General features: G+C 43.3%; 1 protein-coding gene across 3 annotated transcripts in view; it reads left to right on the top strand.

Moving 5' to 3' along the window:
- Window positions 1-25,520, top strand: part of LOC144153942 (sodium-coupled monocarboxylate transporter 1-like) — an 85,431-nt gene extending 59,911 nt beyond the window's left edge. Inside the window, exons 11-16 of one of the 3 annotated variants that reach the window (XM_077685716.1) lie at window positions 659-726; window positions 2,065-2,151; window positions 7,131-7,312; window positions 9,347-9,450; window positions 25,196-25,296; window positions 25,356-25,520. In XM_077685716.1, coding sequence (XP_077541842.1) covers window positions 659-726; window positions 2,065-2,151; window positions 7,131-7,312; window positions 9,347-9,450; window positions 25,196-25,296; window positions 25,356-25,451 — 638 coding nt within the window. In that variant the 3' untranslated portion in view covers window positions 25,452-25,520. The remainder of the gene's footprint in view (window positions 1-658; window positions 727-2,064; window positions 2,152-7,130; window positions 7,313-9,346; window positions 9,451-25,195; window positions 25,297-25,355) is intronic. The other 2 variants (XM_077685717.1, XM_077685718.1) reach the window with 2 other exon arrangements.
- The last annotated feature ends 344 nt before the right edge of the window (window positions 25,521-25,864 follow it).

The following is a 25,864-nucleotide window of genomic DNA, read 5'->3' as shown; positions in this document are numbered from 1 at the left end:
TAAACAAAAGCTCAAGAGTAAAAAAAGCAGTCCTAAAATAGACCAAACGTAGTCGAAGTACTAAGCATGGTATATTCTAACTATCCCAAACCGGAATAACAAAAAACCAGCAACCACAGGGCTTCCCTATATCAATATGGGCGTCAGGAGGCTATGCTTTGCAAGATCACAGATCTCACGTTTTAGTGCCAAACCTTGTCTCCAAGTGTGACCAGCTAGGTAGGCATATTCGGTCGACTGCGTCGAAGTGAGTGCGCCAGCGGTAAACCCGTGGGCTTTTATTTCAGATAACGTTTCTTTAAGAACCCCAATGGCTTTCACGTGCTCGAAGCGCTTTGTTAGATTAGTATCTTTCACACCAAACTGCGTTAATTCCCGTCACATGGCTGGGACGTAGGAAAAAAAGAGACGTTATTATGGCTTGATTATAGTTACAAGAGCTATCAGATGTTCTGTGCTTGTCCTGCGGTCATAATTGTCGCACAAAATCCAACGTGATTTGTTCTTTCAGGGGTATGGAGTTACTGTTCGTGAGTTTCCCTCAATAGGAGCTTGGCATAGTGTCATCTCTAAAATTTAGGCAGCATTCCCTGTGATGACAACTTCTCTTGTGAAGTCGATGGAGATAATTTTCAACCTGTGCTTTATTTTCTTCCAGCTTTCATAATCGGCGTCATTATGACAGTGTACAGCACTATTTGTGTGTACCTTGGATCTTTAACAACGGTAAGATTTACTTTATATTTGATCTCAAAATATCTTCCGAGTACGACCGCGTTGAAGTAGCGGCACCGTGGCCTTGACGTTTCAGAGATAAGCAGGCTGCCAAAACAAAGCTGCAGCATATTGTTACTTACCACGCAGCTTGAAGACAATACGTACGCATGCACTACTACCGATGTCAGTCGCACCTCTCAATACAATTAACTTTCGTTAGCACTCGGGTGATTGCTGCCCACTAGGTGACCAGCTTGCCATTATATGGCAACATATATAGGTTGTCCCGATGGGTGTTATCCTTTTATATGTAAACAATATCCGCAGCCTTATCTACCCCTCCTCTCTGAGTCATTAAATCCGAGGTCTCTTGAGAGTCGTGCACTTCATCTCAGGTGCTCAAGCTTGAATTCGTCGAGCTGCGTACCGTAGTAATAGATTGTACGTTTTTATACTACCTTCCGCTTTACATGCAGTCTTCTGAGCAGCTCATTGGCTGAGAAAAAGGTTTTGGCGGGCGCAAGGATTATTATGTTGCCGCTCTATTGGCGCCCGCAATGTAGCCGCTGGTACCCGCAAAGTGTTTCGCACCGATTTGGCAACATCATCTCATGGGAACAAGATGTACCCCTTCAAATATATAGTTGTTCTACATTATATTTCACAAAGTTAGTTGTACAATTTGAGGGGGAACACTGATGAATGCGAGTTAAAATAGCCCAGAAACATTTAGCTCAATAAACTCGAGGGATTCCCATTTAATAATGTCAACGTTTGAGTAATACATGCCTCCATATTCTCAATACGAATATGTTCCTTAAAACCAGGAATACCAATTATGCACCATCTCGACCATGACGTGTAGGTGGAGACGTCAAGGTGACGCCACGCGCCTCGGGGAAAAACGATGATGAGAGTGTCGCGTTGAAAAGGAAAATCGTGCGATCACTGAGAAAGTAAGATATCATTCACATAAATTATCCCCTCGAGATAACTTTATTCTAAGTCAGAAATTATGCTCGGAAGGGGCACGCACACCAAATACAAAGTGTGGGAAAATCGGTGTAATGCTGTGGTGTCGTTCAGTTACAATAAGTTGTTCGCGAACAGATAATACTATAAACTTTGGGAATAATATTGCGCCTGGCACATCGTCGACACTTGTGTCAGATATTACATTTAATCGTCACTCTAAGAAAATAAATAACGCCAAAGCGACACAAGCATGCATTGATGAACACAGGTCAGGCTTGCTTTGTTTGAATGTGTGTGTATAGATGTCCTGCCTACAGCCTAGCACGACTGGACAAGAGTGCAACTTTATTTTCAAATGTTTTGGTTTTACAGATCTTTATGATGGCCAATGCTGCCATTGCGGCGCCCTACGTTGGCTTGTGTCTTCTGGCGGTGTTGTTTCCGTTTGTCCATTCTAAAGTAAGTTCTTCCTGAGCAACGCTTTTAAGCGCAGTTTTAGTCTGCTCCCTGATGGCGTCTGTTACACCAATACGTTCTGCAGAAAATACAACTTTCAGTGACGGTGATGATGAATGATGGTTGGTGAAGTGAAAGAAAAAAACGCTTCTCCTCACCGGAATCGAACTTGGGTCCGTCACGTTATGAGGCCAATGTCTGTCCGATTGCTCCATTGCGGCATGGTAGAAGCAGTTTGGAGAACTCAGACTACAACGAAAGAATCCGTCGCAAGAAGAATGGTGTTGCTCGGCGTGCCGTTCGGATCTTAGTCACAAGACGTTAGGCCGAATGGCCCATTTTTAGGTTTAAGACATTAGGTCTGCCGTCACATCTTACGGTTTAACAGCTCAAATCGGCACCCACGCTAAAAAATTTCTCACTCAACGCCAAGCAGCAGGTACCGATTCGCGCTGTACACCCCAAACACAAACGTTAGGCCTACGAGTTCGCACCCTAGGGTTGCTCTTGGTATTCTATAAGAATGGTGCTTACCACCAAAGTACCAAATACCCGCACTGTGGGATTGGCCGACCAAAGAATCCATCACGAGAGGCCTTCACGTTCAACCATCGTCATCGTTAAATGGAGGGGGGGCAAGATTTTTTAAGTGCAATGCACTTCTTAAGCGACCCTGAACCTGCGTCCACCGGCGATGTCCGCGCACGTGGAGATGGGCGCGTGCAGCCTGGCCGCTGACATGGCACATACCCACGTGGGGGATTGGTCAGGAATCTCCTCGTCTTCCTTGGCAACGGGGGGAGATGGGCGCGCGCTGCCTGGCCGCTGACATGGCACATACCCACGTGGGGGATTGGCCAAGAATTGGGCGTGAGAAGGGCTAATGCACCTGCTTAAAGGAGTACTGACACGAAATTTCAAAGCTGAGATCCACTCTAGCAATCAAGTACAACGACAACACAAATAGGTGTCTGTGAATAAATGCACCTTCTTTCTTTGTAGTTGTGTGTGTGTGTGTGATCTCTCTTTCGCGAACATTACCGAACCGCGCAAATTCAACTCGTGCATTCGCACTTTCACATTCTTCCCCTCGGGAAAATGCGGGGAATTTTTACATTGTTCCCCTTCAGTCTTTCCAATTAGGTAGAGTAGAAAAAATGTGTGTTCAGAAATTTTTTTTCTCCATACAAAACTCCAGTTCTGTGGCTGGGGTAGTAGATTGTGCCACAGAGCATCAACTCCCTGCAATAAACACAGGCTTTCCATCCTGTATTTAGGGTAGCGCCGCAATGCATATTCAGTCGATACATGGCATTTGGTCAGCGTAAAAATAAAGGGAGTCTAAAGTACTCGGCGTTTCTACAGCACCACAAACAACGCTTTTATTTAGCCAAGCTGCCCTCATATTTACCGTGTGCTCTGCGATGCATATTCCACAATTATTACTGTAAGTTCGATATAAGAACAAGTACAAGGAGTTTTGGCAAAAATGGTACCAAAAATAACGAGTTGTCTGTGGTGTTAAGATGCGTACGTAATGTACCCGTCTTACTTTGTTCGAATGAAATAGCGCTTTAGATAGTGGAAATATTTTTATAATTTATTGCAATCACCATACGAAAAGTAGTGTCATTGTAAGAGCTGTAAAGTATACGGTATTGCCCACAAAGAAAACTACAAAGAAAGAGACGTGAGTAACAGTAAGAGCAATTTTGCAGCCCTGGTGGAAAAAGAAGCCGAGACGCAAGTATACTACTTGGCATCTCGACTCAACCAGGGACAAAGCTCCTTATCTCTTACTATGCGTGTAACAGATGGCTTAGGATACTACCGGAAGTATTCATCCTGGAAGTTATGAAACCTACTACTACTATTGAACTAGCAATCACAGTTTCCAATGGGACATGAATAACAAAGAATCAGTCAATCGAAGTGTATACAATTACAACCTGAGTATGCTATTAGCGAGAACCAGAGGCACATTTTTATTGCGATAGCACTGGAAAACTCGTTAGGCGAGAATGCTACTTTTATGGCACACGAAATTGACGATGGAGTGCCCAGAGTTGCCTGACGGTTAAAAATAAAAACAGGGTGGTTGAATTGAAAAGACATTGCCATTTGCTTGGAAGAGTAAGACGAAAAGACTTTAGTCGATTGAAGAGCTGGTAGGTGGGTGGGGTCCTTAGTCCAGAACTCTTGATTCTACCCGCCGTCAGCCTTTCGGTTAGCCGAAGCTGCCTATTGTTGTGCCAGAGCGCCCAGCCCAAATTCGCTGCACTAGGCGACGCACCGACGGCGGGGCCGATTCACGCCTGGACCAACCGCCCGCGGCGGACAGGCCCAAACTTGCATCGCCGCAAAGTCACCTCTCCTCTTGTCGTCGTGACGGCTCGGCCGAATCATGCATCGGGTGAACGGCCGGCGGCAGACGCGCAGCGACATGCCTTGGAGAGGGTTCCGCTGTTTCCCCTCCCTTTCCCCGTCGTGGCGGCTCGGCTGACGCAACCGCTTCGCCTCCATTCGTCGGATTTCAAACTTCGGCCCACGACAGTCCTGACTGGAGCGATTCAAACCACTCGAGGCTGCAACGGACTCCCGGAGGTATAAAAGCCGCCCGGTGGCACAGCGAGCGCGGCACTTATCGCCGGCACTTTTCGGAGGAACCGCGTGGAGAGGTGCTGTCGGCTTTGTTCGAGCCATGCAACACTTTTGTTACCCTTGTACATACTGTATATAAATGTTGCTTCAATTTTTTGTCGGCTCGAGACCTGAATCGCTCTGTTTCGCGCCGCGTCGATAGCGGACGGAGCAAGGCAACTTCGCTACACCGGTCACTGCACTCGGATGGCCAGTCGCAACAGTGGTGGCAGAGGCGGGATGGCTGATTCCCTACAGTGGTGACAGCATCGGGATGGCTGAGTCGAAACTGTGGTGGCTGTGGTGAGAATTCCCAGTCCCAACAGAGGTGACAGCGCTGGGAAGGCCAGTCTCAACAGTGGTGGCAGTGGTGCGACGCGAGTCACAGCACTATACAGGTCAGGGCTGGCAAGTTCACTCTCCCCATTCTCGTAAGTAGCACTGGGAATTGGTTTCCAGCCTGGCTTATTCTGCCACTCCGAAGCCACATGATATAAGGTAGCACGTCGGCCACATTAGTTGCAAAGATGGTATAGAGTGTGGGGTGAATGGCGTGTAGTGTTCGTGGAATTTGGGACGCGTTTGTTTGTAGTTGGAGGAGGTTCACTTCTTGTTCTTTGGACATCGGGTTAGCTGTTGGCGGTTAAAAGCGTCAGGATAGCCTGTAGTGTTGCGTTATGTCGTTTAAAGTAGTGATAGGGTGATATGCCCGGTCGTCATCCTCCATCGGTGCCCGGTTTGCAAGACCTCGTGCGAACGCATGGGCCGCTTGATTGCCGCGGACTAATGAATAGGCAGGAATCGAAATTATTGATAGGTTTCTTTGGTGGGATTATGGGCTAAAACCTGCATGGGTCTTTGAAGAGTCTTCCCGCCAGGTACGTACGACAAGCGGCGTTGGTATCAGTGATGCTGGTAATGGCTTGAGTCTCTGTAACGGCTCATGCGATCGCTGTCTCTTCCGCTATAGGGGTAGTGCACTGCTTCAGACTTATGCTCGTGATAAGGGCAGTGTGTATTCCGACAACTGCAGTTTTGATGTTTGCGTTCTCACATAGCCACTGCATCTGTGTACACTATGGCTATCGATTATCCGTGTAATTTTCCTAGGGCTTGAGCTCTGGCTTGTTTTCTCCCTTCATGATGTTGAGGGTTCAAGTTTGTGTCTGGGTGGTGCTTGAACAAGGAACGTCTGGAATGCGCGACTGCCTCACAGCCCCAATACTACCGCAGCTCAAAGACTCTACTTTAATAAAGCTGGCACTACAGGTTTTGTTGCGGCTTTCGAATCCTAAGCCTGTGTTTGAGACGAGTACTGAGATATACATGACTGAGTTGAGCTTGCTATAATCAGAAGTACCGATAAGGGAAGTCGCATAGTACAACCCACTAAATGTCCCCGTTGTTCGGCGAGGCGAACGCATCTGTATGCCTAATCATGGTAATGCGGAAGGGAAGAAAAAGGTGCAAGGCAAAATATATTGGATATTACTGCTTTTGAAATCACATCACTACGATTGCTTAGGCACCAACGTAACTTTTTTAGTGTATAATAAGGCGTTACAAAATTCAAGTTGGTTTGAAATTAACCATTATGTTAACTCAAGAGTTTGACGCAAGCCTGTCCACCCAGGAATAGACAATACATTAATTAGAAGCTAACAACTGTCATACGAGTTGGTAAAATTGAAGACGTTTTCACCGTGGCCGACGCTGCCGTACAGGTGCCGAAACGTCTTTGTTTTTACGAACAGACATGGTCGGCGTCAGCTTCTAGTTATGAATATAAGGCGCCAGATTAAGTCACTGGAGCACGTCGACATGTTTTCGAACCCAAGAATTTTGGTAATTACTTAGGTACCCATTACGCTGTCATAATTTTGATGTCTTCAATGCTGCATGTCCTGAAAGCGAGTCGCCTAGTGGCCACACTCTTCACACGAGTGGGGTTCAAGATGAGAAACGTATAAATAACCGTGAATATGTATGGACCGCACTCCTCATATGCGCGAGTAGTCTATTATCTTGGGCAAACCAAGTTTTTTGTCATTATTTCTCTCGATCGGCTCAAAAATAAACACCTTATTTACTCAGCTCCTACCATAACGATTCACCGCGCGGTTTGGTTTTGATTTTTTTGTTGACTGTGCACAATAAAAGCAAGAAGGTGCCAAACTGCGTACTGCGGAGAGATTCGCCGGTATGTCCTCAGTATTAAGGCTGAAAGCGCGCTCATAACTGTGGGTAGCATAACCTAACAGACTTTTATAAGTTGCTGAATAACTACATACTTTTCTTGGTGTTTCATGTCCATGCACACGTTTTAGCAGCTACTTTTACAGGGGGCAGGTGCATCCACGCTTCTGGTGGCAGTATATCAAATTTTTTACATGATTCAAACGATCAAAAGTGGGAAGAGGCCAGCCAGAATGAACGTTTCCCTGGAATATTGCCCTACTAACTTCACCGCCGACTTTTCAACGAGGAACTCTAGTGAGCCTGGTCCTCTCGACGTGACAACAGGGTATAATATCTGGATTCCTATTTCTGGGTGCTTTTTTTGTGAAGAACTGGCTGAATTATTTGAACTTAATTTGGTATGTTGGCGCACACTTCATCCAAAATGTTTCACAAACTTCAACGCCTATCAACCTATTATACGGTCTCTAAATGCTTTTACTGAATTAATTTCGAAACGAGTCGAAAGGGTCTGTTGATTATAGTATCGATGTATGATTACGTTAGCTCCACAGAAATATTTAAAACAGTTATTGGCAAAGAGCACTTCGCCTTATGTGAAGCTCCATCTTGAGACTCTAAATGATAACGCCATGCACAGCTTGTCTCTGATTAAAACGTCTTTCTAACAAGCTCAAAGCAGCGGTGGTTTCTCCCTTTACTATTGTGCCATAACTTATGGTGAAGGCTGTGTTTTGCATTTATTCTTAGTTTAGTAGTTAGGGGCCGGCAGTGCTTACGGAGGAAGAGGTATTCGATGGCCTATTTTAAACATGGCGTTGGATAGGTGGGCGGAGTCGATGGAGAGATCGCTCGAGCAACGCCGCGTGTATAATATTACCTGCCGTGTTGACAGCTTTGCAATGGGAACAGTATTGGCGGCTAGTTCGGCCTCTCATCAGTGGTTTGGAGTGCGAAAGTGGGCGTCCCGCCTTAGGGAGGACGACTGTTCGATACGTGAGCACACTGGAACTTTAACGTGCACGAAAGTGCAGGAGAGGGCAGCAGAGGACTGCCTGTTTCTCATTTTCGGCTGCCGCGACAGGCAACGTTTTAGAGGCAACGTTGGTTCAAGCTCATGGCTGGCTGAAAAACAAAAGAACGAACCTGCGCACAAGTATCGGCGTGCGCCTCATAAACATCATCTCACTTATTATTATGTATTGCGGGCCGGTGATCATGTATAATGGCCGAGTGACGAGTTTTGAAGTTATGATACAGACATATCGAAGATAATTTGTGTGCTTCTGTAGGGTTTACGTAGGTTAGCCTTAGATTACGATCTGTAGCACTAGCATAACATGTGGAGTCCTTGAAAACACTTTATAGCACGTTTTTTAAATGATTCAGTAGATTCATTAAGTTAAACTGTTAGAGAAGCGATCACGTTTACGGAATGAGCCCGAGTCTTTGGAAACTACATAAGTAGCTGCGGACCCGATTAGCTTTGTCTTTGTGGACGTTTTGTCGGCTGGGCAGGACCGTCTGGGGGAAAAGCTAATGGTGAGGAGGTTGTAGGAAGAAACAGGCCAAACTACGGAATCATTGATAACGCAAACATGTAAATTGTGTATCAGACGCCGATGAAAAGCAACCGAAGATGCTCTGATAACATTTATTAATGTCAGACAATATTTCCACAGTATTTCAACTAGAGTTATATCCGACAGAACTATATGCACCAAATAATTGTGGTTGATAACATGTTAAATTACCGAATCATCAGTGAAAATATTTTGTTAAATGAAAAATTGTTTAGCAGTTAATATAAAACAGGCAGTACAAGGGGTCATGACCAGTGTCTTGCAGTGCTCCCAAAAGCGCGGGAAATGTAGGTGACGAAATATTTCTAGCTCGTACGAACTCATTCAGTCGCGTGAAAAGGATTGCAACGAGTGAAACACGGGGGCTACTAGTCCTGTTCATGGCAGTTCTCGTGAAAGCTGATAACAGCGACCTTTGCCGAAGTTTCGAAGGCAAGAAACGGGGCGTATAAAGTACACTATGATCAATGGTGGAAGCAGCGTCTTTAAAATGGCGCTAATCATATGGCAGATGAGAGGCCTTTTAAAAAAGTTCGGTGATTTGGGGGAAACATAGCATTATTTCTGTAGGCCTTCCCAACGAAAGAACAAATTACGTATTTAATTAGCCTAGGACAGATACTGGTGACTAATCAAGGTTGAGCGACAGTAATGAACGATGACGAAGCCTTTTGTGGTGTTGGGACGACCGCGGGAGTGGTGAACACTGTCGGTGAAATAACAAATGTAATGCGGCTCCAGAGTAGGAAACATAGGTATTTTTGCATTCGTTGCAGGGAGCAAGAAGTGTTCTTTCTTTTGCGGTTATCATTCTTTTGGAGCAGCTTCTTTGCCCTTTTGGCAACTATATTGGGCGGAATACTACTGAGTGCTCTCACAGGTAACACTTACGCTTACTTCCTAGTAGCCGCATCTTCATAGCGTCCTCCAGTAAAGGTTATAGGCATGCTTTAAATTTCTTGAAAGCAAACTCCGAATAAGTGTTCGCAAATAAACTAATTTGCATTTGGGGACCCCGTTTCTTGTAAACGAATGAAATACTGCGCAGCGTAAGACGAAAGACGGTGCTATATCATTTGTGTAGCTACCGGAGGTAAATTACTCATTTTGTTCGTATAGAAAGGGCTAAACCTTTATGCTGGGATTAGACAACTGCTTCCGGATGGTCAAACAACTATCATCGTTCTCTTGCTAATTGCTAAAGTGCGATATTGCGTATTAATAAATTTTTATGCCTAAGTCGTTTCAGAGGATGTCACGGTTGTTCTGGTGTCTGCAAAAAAACTCGCTTTACATCTTCCAGCCTCTTTAAAGGTCAGGTGCTCGCATGCCGGGGGTCGTATATTTTAAAGGGATGTGTGTTAGTGGTTATCATGGTTTCTTATATTCTACGACTTCGGGATGTGATCTTCTGTGGTGGCTCAGTGGCTGTGGCATTGTGCTGCTGAGCCCAAGCACGCGGGTGCGACTCCCGACAGCAGCGTCCGCTTTTCTGATGGAGGTCAAAAGGCAAAACGGCCGTGCCTTCGAGATTTCTGCCACGTTAAAGATCCTTAGGTGGTCAAAATTAATCAGGAGCCCTCCGCTACGGCGCACCTGATTGCCCGTGTAGCGTAGCGCGTTAAACCCCACGAACAATCAACTTTGGGAAATGACAACCAAAGTCTCCTCTGTGGTTTGTGAGCGTATGGAGCGTATAGATTTTCACTAATGTGAAGATTGGCATCCCTCTTTGTCTAAATGATCAACTCTCGCATACTTTAAGCGCGGGCGGACGAGTCATCTCACGTTGCGGAACATTTTCTCGTGATAACGGTTGTACATTCTGATGTATGTAATTTCGCATGTTTCCTATACTTCATCAATCACCGACACCCCGCACACTAGTACTTAAACATATACCCATGGGTGCGATTGTTGTTCTTTGGTTATGTTTACGCCCGATAGTTCAATGCATGAAGTAGCTGGTGCTTCAAGGTCTGCCTGTGTTGCTATGCTGAGCGAATCACTTTTTTTCATCACGTAGGAGTTGCGTTGCTTGTTTAGCATCGCCGTTTAATATATATTTCTCAGGAGACTGGCATTTTTCAAGCCTATGGCATCTGCTTACACGGCTCTCTTGAGTGGCTTCTCGGAAATCAATTATGTCTGTTTTTTCTACCATTGCTGTGGCGCAGGAGCATTGCTGTCGTTTTCGGTGCAATCGTGTGGTTTACTCTTGTGATTTGCATTAGGTAATGGCTTCACCACAGGTTGCATAGTAGTTGAACGTGCTACATGTTACACTAGCTACACTCTGTAAATACAAAGGACATCCGGAACCTGCACAATATGGCAAACATTGCAGCGTGGGCTCTTGGGTTGACAAGGAAAGAAGAAGATAATGATGGATTATTTAAAGCGTTGACACATAGATGGGGATGATGCAGGAGATCTGTATCCCCAGCCACAGGATAGTTTGGATTTTATGCAAAAGCAACAGTGGAGTACATCCAAACGTACTAATCCATTTCTAAATAATAAGATAGGAAGCAGCGTTCGTAAAACTAGGTGTAAGCATAATCGAAATACACAGGAATACGTAGACATACATCAGATATACGCTTACTCATATATACATTTAGAGGTACACATGAATACATATACTCATACGGACATTCACACATTCACACAGACACACCAATGCGAACCTTTTTGTAAAATTTTATGCCATATCAAATAAGCAGTGTTAAAAACTACTAAACATTGAACCGCAACGCTAAAGCCATAGTATCTTAAAAATCAAACTGCGCGCAAAATTAACAAGGACGTGAACACACTGAAGACACCACAAGCGCAGACTCACAACTGGTTTATTGTTACAAAATTCGAACATAAAATACCCAGGCGCCCCACATACGTCACATTCTCAGCGCTATCGGCTGCACACACAAATAAAAAACTCAGAAGCACACGAATGACAGATAATTCCGCGACGATAACACCATCACACATGAAATATCCTCCCCCTCTTCACCACGCATGCCCTGAAGAGGCTTCAAATTCATGTTTAGTGCCCATCTATGTAGGCGACTTCGCGACTAAGCAATGCAATAGATGGGTGACTAATACAACTTATGTGACTTATGTCGCTGACTTATGGGTGACTTATGTCGCTTAATTCCTTTTTAGAACTGTTGTCCTTCTACCTGGCCTCCACTGTGGTCGAGTGGGAAGGAGGAGCATTTATTCAGAGGAGTGGCGTGTGCATAGGGTCCCGAGTGGCCCCTGTTCTCAGTAATATCTTTTTGGGAGGTGTGGATAGGTGTCTGAATGAGAAGCTTGAGGGGCTTGTTGTAAAAGTGTTCCGTTATGTGGATGATTTTCTGGTGGTGGTAGACAGGCCCTCCTGCAGAATTTGCCCCGACGTACTAAAGGTTTTCAAAGAGTGCGGTCAGGGTCTTCGATTTACCTTCGAATTACCTAGAGATAGAGTGCTCCAGTTTTTGGATTTAAGGATGACTTTCGGAGAAGGGCACATGTGCTACGCGTACGCTCCCAGGTCTGTAAAAGCCCTTTTAAGCTTTGAGTCGGCGCACTCGAAAGTGGTGAAGCAGGGTATTGCACTCTCCTGCTTGAAGTCGGCCATTTCAAAATCGTGTGAGCATTCAATGCCCGAAAGTGTCTTACAGCAGGTGGAGAAGCTAAAAAAATCCGGGTACCGTGATCATGTTATTTCTAGAGCAAGTGAAAAACTGGTAAAGTGGGTAAAGTCGGATAGGGAGGCCATACCACCAAAAGAAAAGCCGAAAAACTTCGCCGTGGTGCCCTATGTTCACAAGATGTCACACGGTATAAAACGAGTGGCCGGGCGGTATGACGTAAAAATAGTGTTTTCAGCTCCTAATAAGTTAAGTAAGATCTGCCCAAAAGTGAACAAAAGGGCAGGAAAACGTCAAGGAGCATGTGGTATTAATCACCAAAAGAAGTTCGTCCAATGTGCCACGGGGGTTGTTTATTCCATACCACTTGTATGCGGCAAGGTATACATTGGCCAAACCGGGCGTTGTTTAAATACAAGACTTAAGGAACATAACTATCCGAAAGAAAAACGGGACCTCAGCCACATGTCTTCCCATTGCCGCGCATGCGTTCCTGAATGTACCCCTGAATGTACCCCTGTGTTTGAGCGCACAACCATTTTATTTAGGCATAAGAATCAGCAGACAAGAGAAATTGTCGAGGCCAGACACATTTTAAAAGCTGGTTCAGATTGTATTAGTCACCCATCTATTGCATTGCTTAGTCGCGAAGTCGCCTACATAGATGGGCACTAAACATGAATTTGAAGCCTCTTCAGGGCATGCGTGGTGAAGAGGGGGAGGATATTTCATGTGTGATGGTGTTATCGTCGCGGAATTATCTGTCATTCGTGTGCTTCTGAGTTTTTTATTTGTGTGTGCAGCCGATAGCGCTGAGAATGTGACGTATGTGGGGCGCCTGGGTATTTTATGTTAGAATTTTGTAACAATAAACCAGTTGTGAGTCTGCGCTTGTGGTGTCTTCAGTGTGTTCACGTCCTCGTTAATTTTGCGCGCAGTTTGATTTTTAAGATGCGTCAATACCAACTCGCCCAACTTTCGACTCTTTTAAAGCCATAGTAGTTTCAAAGTACTGACGCTTAAGCAAGGAACATTTACAATAGCGCTAAAAGTAAGGTTTGGCTTCCGAGTAATAATAATAATAATAATCAATCAATCAATCAATCAACCTATAATAATAATAATAATAATAATAATAATAACCCTTTATTGATGGCATGAGTGCATTTCAATACAAGAGACGGACCTGCCAAAGCCGCAGTGGCAGTGCTTGGCAGACAGTGACGGAGCCATCAGTAGCGACTAATTATCACGAAAACAACAATGAAATAAAATTTCAGAAATATTACAGGATTCCGATCACGCATTCTGTGTCTAAGAGTCTTTCTGAGACTGCGTTTAGTCTTAACTTCTAGTATGCAGGGTGGAGTGAATTAAACATTGCAGAGACATCGCAGTTACGGAGTCTTCTACCGTATCTTGTATTGCAGCGGGGTGTAACATAAGGAATCTTAGGTCTAAGGCAACGAGAAGGCACACAGGGAATTTTGTAGTGACTGTACCAAGAATGTTTGAAGAAAACGGTTTCGAACAGCAGAGAATTGAAATCTGGTTATGACAAGATTGTGAACACATCGGATTTAAGAGAGAGATCATAAGTAACACTCTTCAGGATACCACGAAGGATGAAATTGACCCGGTTTAGCAAATTCTGGGTGCCATGACCATACAAAGATATCTCTTACCGGACTACACTGTAGCATAGGGCATGAACTACGAGCTTTCGGACAGACAATGGCACATCAAATTTAATATTGTACAAAACACAAGATACTGCGCGAAGTGTCTGACAAACATGTGCGAAATGAGAATTCCAGGGTAAATCACTGACGAAGAAAACACTATGGTATTTGTTTGAATGGGCGTATTGCACAGGGCTACAGGAACAAGGATTGCAACATGATGTGTGCAAGTATCATGAGGATGATATGGTAATTTGCTTCACAGGTTTGTGGAAACAGATTAGTTGAGTTTTGAACACATTGATGTCGACCACATTGTTCTGAAACCAGTCCATCACTTTTGTTTTTGCGATTTGTAAAGACGAGATCTCGTCAGTGTAATTTCGAACGTAGGAAACAAGGACAGTGTCATCAGTGTACTCATATAATTTTACGTTCACAACATAAGATAGATCGTTTAAATTTGTTAAATAGTAACGCCCTTAAATTAAACCTTGAGGGACGCCAGCTTTAATTGCCGTCAAGTTGCTACGAAATTTTCCAATACACAAACGTTACTAGCAACGTTCATATCGATTGGTAGGAAATTCAAAAGGGTAACCCACATACATGGTATTTTCACATCTCCATAGGTATACTAGAACGTTATTTTACGCAGCGCATCGTGAACTGAATCATCGGGTCTCAATTTTTAACCTCCATAAGCATTGTTATTTCTGGCTACCAGGATGTTATTTTTAGCAGCACATCGCGAATTGAATCATCAGGTCTAGAACACACAGCGCAGCAGGTGAAAATTACCAGTAATGCACCTATATACTAGTAAAGTACATTAAGGCTTAATTAGAACGTCCAAGGACAATGTGCGTAAATATTTGAAACGGATTGTAGCGTGTAGATTGTATTCGGCCTAATTTATTAAACATCCCTTTTTTAATAAGGTAAGAGTGACTATGTTTATGACTAATATGTGTTTACGCAACATTCTATGTAATACGCCAAATCACTTAAAAATGCTACAATAAATTGCTCTCAGTGTGTCAGTCTCAAAGTACTGGTAACACTTTAGTAAATCGTGTCACACATTTACTAAGATTTTTACATAAACAGTCAATGTATGGTTTCTATGTCAACTGTTCATCAAGTAAGACACCAAGGTATGTAATGGTAGAAACTCGGTCCCCACGTTTACCTTCTAAAGGAACTGCATATGTATGCCAATGATATTGTTACGTGGGGGCAGAAGGAATGAGGCGAACCATGGAGGATGATGACGCGATCTATTTACAGGATAAGATGACCTATTTACATTATTTACAAGGCAGTTGTTGCAGAGCGTTCGCCCAGACTGCACGCCCCACACACAGCTTCTTGGTCGTAGATAATCTGGCCCACAGAGGCATGCCCTACTGCGGTATTCTTCGTCTCCTCGTGATAATATTTATTCGCGGTGAATGAACAACCATCAAGTTCTTTTTATTAGACTTCAGTTGTAGCTCTTTAGATCGGAGCAAATTAGTTATATTTTGTATCTCGCAGTTAGCTGCTTTAAAAACCTCCATGGGGATTAATGGGTCGCAAGAACTGTGTCATACGCATAAGTGTGAAGGAACCATGGAGAAAGAAGTATTTGAGGAGGGGAATCCCCTGGGCTGGGACAGCAAAGGTGGGCCGTGCGTTAATGTCACTCTCTGGCGAGGAGGAAATGCAGCTTGCGGAGCAGCACAAGAGATGACGCGTCAAGCGCGTTGCCGTAGTTTACATGTTCTTCTACGGAAGCGACGCACAAAAATATATCATCGAATATATTGCAAAAATTGCCAGACATCTTTCTGTAAGGTAAATAAATAGAAGTGGTGGACATTTTAGCAGCAGTTATTAATAAATAGTGCCGTACCGCGTACAAAACAAAGCAATAGAATGAATCCCGGAGCAGACGATGTCTGCCGACGTCGCCTTCTCGCCACGAGTATAGTTCCCTCTCGCCGTTCCCCCCTCTCGCAGACTTCTCAGATTTGCGCACGCTTTTCATGTTGCACAGGCAGGGCGGAGAAGTTAGGACAGCCTGATTATGAACTAAAGGCGTAGAGGAGAATAACCATTATTAACTAGAAGAGCTTCTCAACCGCATGTTTTTTTTTATTATGGGTTTCGCCTTCTAAAAAATCAAATTTCAATTTTCAAAATCTAACGTCTTCCGCCGCAAAGCTACTCCAATGAAAGTGTAGTCGCGTGAGGGATTCGTCGGCGTCGTCTGCCCATGACGGCAGCCGGCTATGGAAGGACTGACCTTGAACCGGCGAGCCTTTTTGGAAAGCGCGCCGCACGCGTTTCCCTATTGGCGCCTCGCGACAGAGGGCGCGCCGGGGCCGTGCCCGGCGCCGTGACTTTATCGCGCCGCTGTAGCAAGTTCTCTTGCGCCTCCTCAGTAATTCTTGCTCCATGGAAAGAACATTCAAGACGCCTTGGGGATCATTCACGTAAAATAAAAACAGTGGTCCCAAGCCTGATCCCTGCTTCTGGAACTCTCCTAGACATGACAGGCGCAACAATACGTGAACCAAACGTGTCGGCGACTTTCGTCGCTACGGCCCACCAAAGAGTTACAAATAGCCTTATAAAGCATCCTTCCCTCAACGTCGTTGAAAATTCAACTCTGCTTAGAGCCACTTGCACTCAAAAATTCACAAGCATTGGGGAAGTCGACACGGATACACATAAAATGTAAACTTATGCAAGATAAAATTAGGGTAACCAACAGCGCGAGCTCGGTGAACTCTGCGGTTAAAATAAATCATGGGTTATGGCGGATATACAACAAAACATTTCGGCCACTGCTTCCTGAAATAAAAATTTTCGTGGGAACCAGAAAACAGGGCTGAAACAATGAATTCATCGTGTATTGTCGTTACGGCTGAGAACAATCGATGCGAGATATTTTTTACTGATCCACATGCCCATGTTTTTTCTACCGCTATTTCAACATTGCCGAATAATATTTTGCGGTGTGTCCAGCTATTGCATTCTAAATTATGCTCAGAATATCATCCGTATTCCTACATTCGGTAGTCAGCACCTTCTCGAGCCTTAACAAATATTGGCCAGTTTTGGTATTGTGTCAATGCAAACGATTCTTACGACACAGCATCACATGATGAATGCTATTTGAGCGTTGGATTATCGAAATTTATACTTTTGACAACGGTAGAGAGTTCAGTATTACGTATTTTTGATTCACATTAAAGAAGTACTCCATAGAGGAGAAAACAAGCCACGCACAGAGCACTGACCACTACCATTGCTGTGCTGCGATACTAAAATTTTAGTTCGTGAAAAGTCACTTTAATGAAAAACACCAAACTTATAACAAAGCCGCGCAAATGGGACGTACATAAAGGCGTTTAAGAGTAAACTAAGCGAATACAGAGTTTACTTTCAGTGCATATATTCCGTTTTCTGAAGCAAGGCTAACACAATACCCTCCTTTTTTTATTTAGGAATTTTGGCGTCTACTGGACGTTTTGTAAAGTCTCACTTGATTACTATTGCTGCAAGGTTGGCTGCGCTGAAGACGCTTCGTGAGAAGCTGCCAGAGTTAATGAATGTTAGGAATATCCGCAATATCAACGAAAAAAGCATGGGTTTGGCATTTTTTAAACACGAAAGTTCAAAAGTTCGGCGAGGCCAGATATGCCTTGTAATGCTCCATTCCTAGAACTGCAGATGACGGTCAAAGTTTTCTTTGAGGTACTATAGGCCTCAACTGAAACGACAACACGAAAATATGAACCTGAACACACAAATAGCGCGATTTGTTTCCATGCAAGCCAAAACGACGCGTGGCTTAGTTACAAAAAAAAATTAGGAACAGTAGATTTTCAAACATAACAATAGCAAGCCATTATGTGAACACACCAAACTTTTTTACACCCTTTTTGGTTGAAAAGGGTGTAAAAATCTTGTCCCATGGCTAACACCCTTAAAAGGTGTTTTGGCTAAAAAGGGTGTACGGATGAGAAAAGGGTGTTTAATTCAACACCCGTAAAAAAGGGTCTTGAGGATGCTCAACACCCTAAAAAAGGGTGTTGAGCATCCTCACACCCTTTTTTTGAGGTGATGGCATGTGCAGTGGCAATGTGAATCGGCGGAGCGCGAAGAATTCAACACGAACGGTCAATACGGAAAAGTTACAGTTGAAACACGAATTAATTGAGCAAGAAAACCAACGGGATGCAAGCGGTACAGGGGGTGCATCCTTACTTAGTAATATATGTGCTGTTCTTGCTTTTATACCGAGCAGAGGAAAGCCCCCCTATTGAGTTGGTGGGCTTGTCGCAAAAAAACGGATATTTTAACGCTAGATTTGGAAGCATGGATTTTAAAATGAGAACATACAAATCAACACACGGATGTGCAAAAACTTTTTAATCACGAGGTAGTTTTTGTTTTCCATAACTTATAGAATTTTATAAAATACCAAACAAATCTCCTCCTCCCCCCCGGCTCCTGAACAACCTTCAAAAAGGGTGTTCAGCACTTAAACACCCTTTTTCCCGGAGGGGTGTAAAGCTACGAATTATGGTGTTCGAAACTAAGAAAAAGGGCGTCAAAAAAAAGGGTGTAGGAAAAGACCGCAACTAAGAATAAAGGTGAAGAGACCTTCAACTTTGGAGGCATTTTGTACCTGTTTATACGGGTGGACTGAACATTTTCTACAAGCGGGGGGTGTTTTGTACCTCACGATGTTTAAAGTAATATGAATTGTCATAATTTATTACCAGTGAAGCTCTTTCAGCTTGAGCTAGTTTCGGTGGCGTTAGCAAAAAAATACAAAGAAAAAGAACTGCAACACTTGTAAAGTGCGCACCACCGCAGGTATTATAACAGTGAAGTCGGCTTTCGAGCTTGTTAGAGTGTGAGCACAAGGGGCGTATGCGTATGCGCACCTCCTACTATACTCTTTCAAAGCTACTAGTCCTTTTGGATTCGACAAGGAAAAAAAAAATGGCGGAGCTTGCAATAGTGGTGCAAGGCTGGAGAAACAGCATAGCTGGGGGCCGAGCAGCTGGCTTCCCTCTGGATCCCCTGGCCGTGGGGGGGGGGGCACTTTTGGAAACACCCTTTTTGGCACACGAGTATAGTCTTCTTAATTTTGAAGGTCCAAATTGGTGTTTCACGTCCGAAGGCTTAACTTGGGCATGAGGTGCACCGCATATGGAAACGAGCGATCATTTGGAAACGAGCGTACGTTGGAAACGAGAGTATGGAAACGAACGTACGTAGCAATTTTTTTTTGTGTGTTTGAAAATTTCTTGCGAGTAGAGGAGTATATGAGGCGATGTCTTCTTCTTTACACTACTAAATACATCCAATCATGGTCTTATTCAATGAACAGCTGAACACTTTTTCCACACCCTTTCAACACCTACGAAAAACCAAGGGTGTTGCAGTTGATCAACACCCTTTTATCACGCAAAAAGAGTGTAGAGCTAGAAAAAGGGTGTTGAGATTCAAGACAAAGGGTGTAGAGGCCTCCCAAAACCTGTTTTCCACTTATGCTACACCCTTTTTGGCTGAAAAGGTGTAAAAACGTTTAGTGCGAACTCTTTAGTGCGCAGTATTTTTGAATTTTGCATTTCTGCTTCATATTTTCATGTTCGCGTTTCGTTTGACGCCGATAGTATATATGTAAGTTCACCTCAAGTACGTTTATGTTGCAGCTGTATGTTTTTATATTGTTTAGCGTTTAAAATTTATAGGAGGAACAATGAGCATGTTGAGGGGTCTTGGTGGCATTCATGCACGGGAAAACAATCCTTATAGTTGTCCTCTACTCACACCTGCGATTATTTTCCTTATTCTGCTGCGTAGCACATAGCGGTTGCCATCGAGGGGAAAGATCATGCAATCATTCGTAGACTGTGACAACTGGATCGTACAGATTCCTTATGCATTGATTTACCCATGTCTCTCATAATGAGTCGGATGGCACGCCTGCGATGGGTTCGGTTTCCCAGAAAGGCACCATGAAATCAAAATACTATTCGGTTTGTTTTAAAATTGCACTTTGATGGTAATAATTATTAGACGCCAATAAAAGTTTTTGTGTATTAGGGCATATAAAGAAGAAAAATAATTAGGCGTGGCGCGTTAGAAAGATCCTTCAAAACGTATTTGACGTTTTTTTTTAATCTTAAATGCGGTCGCAACGTACTGAACGAGCTCATCTCGTACTTTGAATAAGGACTAACCAAGTACGTCTGTTAAACATGACTGGATTATGGCGGTTAGATAGCTGAGAACTTCTTTAAAAGATTTCCTCTCGTTCCCGGTGTTCGCGTTGTTCAAGCAGAGGATGGACATCAATACGGAAAGGTCGCAGCTATCGGCCCACTTCCTTCTAGTTGCAGCAATAAACGCAGGCGGTAGCCTCTTCAAAATAAATCGCTAGAAAGCAATTCACTAAGTCCCGCTTTTTTCTCGCGATAATTTCAACCTCTGCAGGGCTTCCGGTGGTGAAGAAAAAAGTGAACGTGTTTATCGGAAGTGTCCCAGGGCTTTTTAGTTACAAGCTTTTGTCATTGTCCTTTTGACGTAAGAGGAACTAGTTTCTGGGATCGGCATCCCCCGACAAACCCAACCGCCTATAAGCATGATATTGGAATTACATACGTGCCTGTGGTTCGATGTTGTGAAGACACCTTAGGGCTAGAGCGGAGTTACAACACCCTATTCTCTCGTTTTTCTAACCCTCTTGCATTTTCATTGACTTTGCGTCACGTAACACGCAAACGATAGTAATAAATGTTGATTATTTAACGTTCAGTATTTCACGCGATTTTTCTGAGGCTGTGCGCGATAAACGTCGCAAGCTACTTCAGTTTTCGAGGGCGATCAAAAAAGAAGGAGACCGCGTGCGCCTCGTGTTCAACAAGCTGATGGTGAATGACACTGTTTATGTATGGGACGCAGCGGCAAATCGTGCAACATGTGTATATGAACCTGTCGCTCTAGAGGCGAATGCTCCGCCCGTGCCAGAAGTTGTGACATGACGCATTAACTCTGCCTGTTTCAGTCGGCCAAACAAGCCCTGCCTCGCAGTAGCGAAGCAGACTGCTTCAGTTAACAGTATTTCTTTCCTCTACACTAATATCAGGAGCGTAATTTCCAAAAATGTTGCACTATCATCGCTTGCTGACTCATGTTCTTCGTCAATAATTGTTTTAACAGAGACTTGGCTCAATGATACTGTTACTGATGGCAATATTTTTGTTACTAGTGAAAATTTTAACATTTTTCGTTGCGACAGAAAACGTCGCAAAGGTGGTAATGTACTTATAGCAATAAAACAAGATTTCATGTGTGTTCCTTTAAATATAACTTCGTTTTTGGAATGCGTGTGGGTTTTGCTAAAATGTAAAAGTACTGACGTAGTAGTTGGTGCCGTTTATCACCCGCCTGATATGGATAGCGTTTTTTCTGCCGAGTTTAACCGTGTTTTGAGTGAAGTGTATAATCTGTACCCAAAGTGCTCACTAATTATCTTTAATGATTTCAACTTTCCTAATATCAATTGGCCATCACTGTCAGTCACTTCCACTGACAAGGAAGCACATTCATTCTTGCAGACATGCCTTGATTTTACGTTAGCCCATACAGTTAGTGAACCTACACGGCGCGCTGGATCTACCTCTAACATATTAGACCTTATTCTAACAAATGATCCACGCATTTGCTCAGACATAACTCACCTTGATGGACTTTCTGATCACGACATTATCACCCGAGTGATTATTCATACCGCTACTAAAAAAGTTGTCAGTAAGACAATAGCGTGTTACAACAGAGCAAACTTTGATGCCATTAATTCCGAGTTATCTATTTTCAGCGAACGGTTTCTTGAAAATTACTTAAATCACACTGTCAACGAAAACTGGGTTCTTTTGAAAGGTACACTAACTAGTCTCATAAGCAGATTTGTACCTACCATAGGCATAAAAACAAACAACAACACTCCTTGGTTTAACCGACAGCTTCAACGCCTTAACAATAGAAAGAAAAGATTATACAGGTTAGCTGGTAAAGACCGACTTTCAACTTCCTGGCTTAAATACAAAAAAATGTGACAAAGAATACCAGTCTTTACTCAAAACCACCCGTCGTAATTTTATAACAATGACTTGTCTTCCATGCTTTTGAATAACCCCCGCAAATTTTGGCGTGTAATTAATCCAAGAAACAATCCTGATATCATCCTTAGTGGTTCTAATGGCGCAACAATTCCCGAATCTCAGTGTGCACAGCTATTAAACAACGCCGTCGCCTCAGTTTTTACTCAGGAAGATGCCTGTCCTTCCCCTGCTTTGACTTTAAATATATCATCAGGTAGTCCTATGCCAGAAATAATGATTGAAGAAGACGGTATTTACTTACTATTAAACAAATTAAAGACTTCCTCGGCATCCGATAACTTGGAGTTCAACAACAAGCTTCTCAAAAATATATCTTGCGGCATGTCTGTTATTTTAACCGCACTTTTTCACAGTCATTATCTCATGGTTCAATTCCTGATGACTGGCGTATTGCCAAAGTTGTCCCATTTTTCAAATCAGGCGACCGCACATCACCGTTAAACTACCGACCCATTTCATTGACTAATACGATCTGTAAACAGTTAGAACACATCATACACTCCCAAATCATCCAATACCTTGAAAAACACAACATTATTTACAAATATCAGCACGGTTTTCGCAGGGGTTACTCATGTGACACACAGCTCGCCGGTTTTACTCACGACTTACACTCATCTCTTGACGCTAGTAATCAGGTTGACGCAATTTTTCTGGATTTTTCTAAAGCCTTCGACCGTGTTTCTCACCACCGACTTCTACTCAAACTAAGACGTCTTAATATTCATACTAATGTTCTTGCATGGATAACAGATTTTCTATCCTCCCGAACTCAGTTTACATCCGTTAACAGCTCAAATTCGTCCTTCGTACAGGTAACGTCTGGGGTGCCCCAGGGCAGTGTTCTTGGCCCTTTTCTCTTTCTAGTTTATATTAATGACTTACCTAACAGCCTAACATCTAGAGTAAGGCTCTTTGCCGATGACTGCGTAATATATCGTAACATTTCAAGTGACACTGACCGCCAGGCTCTTCAGGCTGATCTTGACGCATTAAACGCATGGTGTTCTGATTGGCTAATTACTCTTAACCTTTCTAAAACAAAGTGCATGTCATTCACCCGTTCCTCAACTAGAATTCCAACTACATATTTCCTGAATAAAAATCCACTTTAACTGGTTTCTACTTACAAATACCTTGGAGTGCATTTTCAATCAAATTTAAAATGGCATAACCATATTAATCAAACGCTCGCATCTGCCAATCGCACACTAGGCGTAATAAAACATAACCTAAAGCAGGCTCCATCACACATGAGAAAACTTCCATACCTCACTCTCATTCGCCCTAAAATTGAATACGCATCTGCCATCTGGGATCCAAGTCAAGAATACATTATGCGTGATATTGAATCCCTGCAAAACCATGCTGTTCGTTTTATTTTTTCGGATTATTCCCCATACGCAAGCGTCACAGCGCTGAAAAATCGCGCCGAGTTGGCTTCATTATCGTTTCGCCGCCGGCATGCTCGCCTAACACTTTTTCATAAACTGTATAATCATGAGCGCCTTCGTGACGATTTTTTTCACTCACCCACTGTTACATTTCCACGGCGCGATTATTGTTGTAAAGTTAAGCGCATCACTTGCCATTCATTTACGTTCGCTAACTCATTCATTCCGCGCACAATAATAGACTGGAATAACCTACCACAGCACATTGCCACAGAAGCTAACCTAACAAAATTTCAAGACTTTTTAAAAAATGAAGTGACCTAATTCTGTTCTTGCTTGCATACATTGACCTTTTTTTTTATTTTTTGCTGTGCTTGCCTTGTAGTTATATGTTTTTTGTAGTTATGTGTTTTAAAAATTCTTATTGCTTGTATTTTTTTGCTACGTTTGTAATTTATCATTCTGTTAGCACCCATTCATGTTATGTTCGATGTATGCGCATGCTCCCCCCTATGTAATACCCTCCTACGGAGGGCCTTTAGGGGTACCTGAATAAATAAATAAATAAATGAAATACCCTTGGGTCCTGTAATTCCGTTCCGCGGACTTTGTAAGGTTAGTGCTTTCGAATAACATCTGATTGCATGTTGCTGTCACTCTCTGACTTGGGTAAAAATATGAGAGACGCTGGTGGGGATCAAATAAATTCTGGTTCTTGTGAAAGTGACGTGCTAGTAGTGATAATGATAACGCTAATCATTCCGTAGCGTACTTAGGTAGTCACGGACAGCCTAAGCTCAAACAGCGAAACGGCGGACGAGAGGTACTAATTTAGCTATTTTGCTAGAAAACGTTGAGAACACATACGAAATTACTGCCCTCCTGCAGCATCAAACTATACCAACCGAAGGGTATATTTTTGTTCCTTTTCTCTTGTTCTTGCTTTCCCAATTACTAAAGTTTATGGGGTACAGATTTCGGCGCACGTTAAGATCCCCAGGAGGTCAAGAAAAATCCGGAGCCCTACACTACGGCGCGCCTCATCGCCTGAGTTGCGTCGGCGCGTTAAACCCTACAATCAATCAATTAATATGGGGTATACACCCAGTCACACCGATCCCCAAAGGATTTTTGTCTGGGCTCCCAATGAAGTGGAAAACGTGTTGAATAAGATAGGATTTTCTTTGGTTTGATTTGAAATACACTATATCTCGGCCGTTTCTTTTTTGTTGTTAGTAGGGTATAACGCGCCGATGCAACGCGGGCGATGAGGCGCACCGTAGTGGAGCGCTCCGGATTAATTTTGACCATCTGGGGATCTTTAACATGCGCCGAAATCTTGTACACATGGTCATTTTTGCTTTTCGCATCCATCAGAAAAGCTGCCGCCATGGCCGGGGATCGAACCCACGACCTCCTGCCCAGACCTCGCGACCTCGTGCTCGTGCATCATTTTTTTGCTTCTGCTGACGCTGCGCCTGAATTTATTACGTAGGCACAGAGAGATACGTGCCCTGAGCTGGGAACACATCTTCGTCAATTACAGTGTATATTTAAGTGACATTGTTACTAATTATCGTCAAACGTTCTCTTTCCAAACAGTTATGCGGACTTCAGTTCTCCCAGTATGATTCAAAGTGGGATATTTCGGTTATTCAATGTGGTAGGAGCTCCAGTTTTGGTGGGAGGATGGTGTTCCAGCAGCATTCTTTTCAGGTGAAATGCGAAGTAAAAGAGAGCAGCCACATCTAACAAGTGATATTCTTCAGCGAATGTGGCGGAAATGTCGGCGGTTACCCTTCCGCAGCGATCGACAGGTAACGGATCTACAAGTGGCTATCTCTCGTTGTGAAATGATTACATATTTACCTTTCAGACATCCGCACAAGCGACTTCCACTCAAAGCAACCCGGCGGTTCGAGCTGAAGAAAAGACGCTGCTGACACATGAATTGGAGACGAAAGCATTATAAAATATACCGTGGTAATTTAAATGAAAAAAAAATACAAGGCATCTAAGGATTTATTTTTTATGTAAAAAAAGAACCACAAGAAACAACGGCTAACTCACACGTTATTGCAGGAAATTGTGTCCCCCTACTGAGTATATATTTTTCTCTCCACTGTGGCTTATATACTTAGTGGTGAAGGGTAATATTTCCGCCAACATTTTAAAGCATAAGAAACCTTTTCAATATCTGAAGTTCTGGGTCCTCCTGCGAAAATACCAAACGGCCAAAATAACACAATACTTAACCCCTCCCACTTTCAGAGGCGTAAGATAGTTGCAATCTTTCTTGAAAAACAACGGCTAGCTTTTATTTTTCAGTAAACTTAGTCGAAAGTGACGTCTTTTTAGCTGGAAAGCGTCAGAAATCCAGCGTTT

Source organism: Haemaphysalis longicornis, unplaced genomic scaffold (assembly GCF_048455015.1).
Source record: "Haemaphysalis longicornis isolate Haplotype H1 unplaced genomic scaffold, Haemaphysalis longicornis Haplotype H1 scaffold_9, whole genome shotgun sequence".
Lineage (NCBI taxonomy): Eukaryota > Metazoa > Arthropoda > Arachnida > Ixodida > Ixodidae > Haemaphysalis > Haemaphysalis longicornis.
This window is presented reverse-complemented; position numbering and strand designations above follow the sequence as displayed.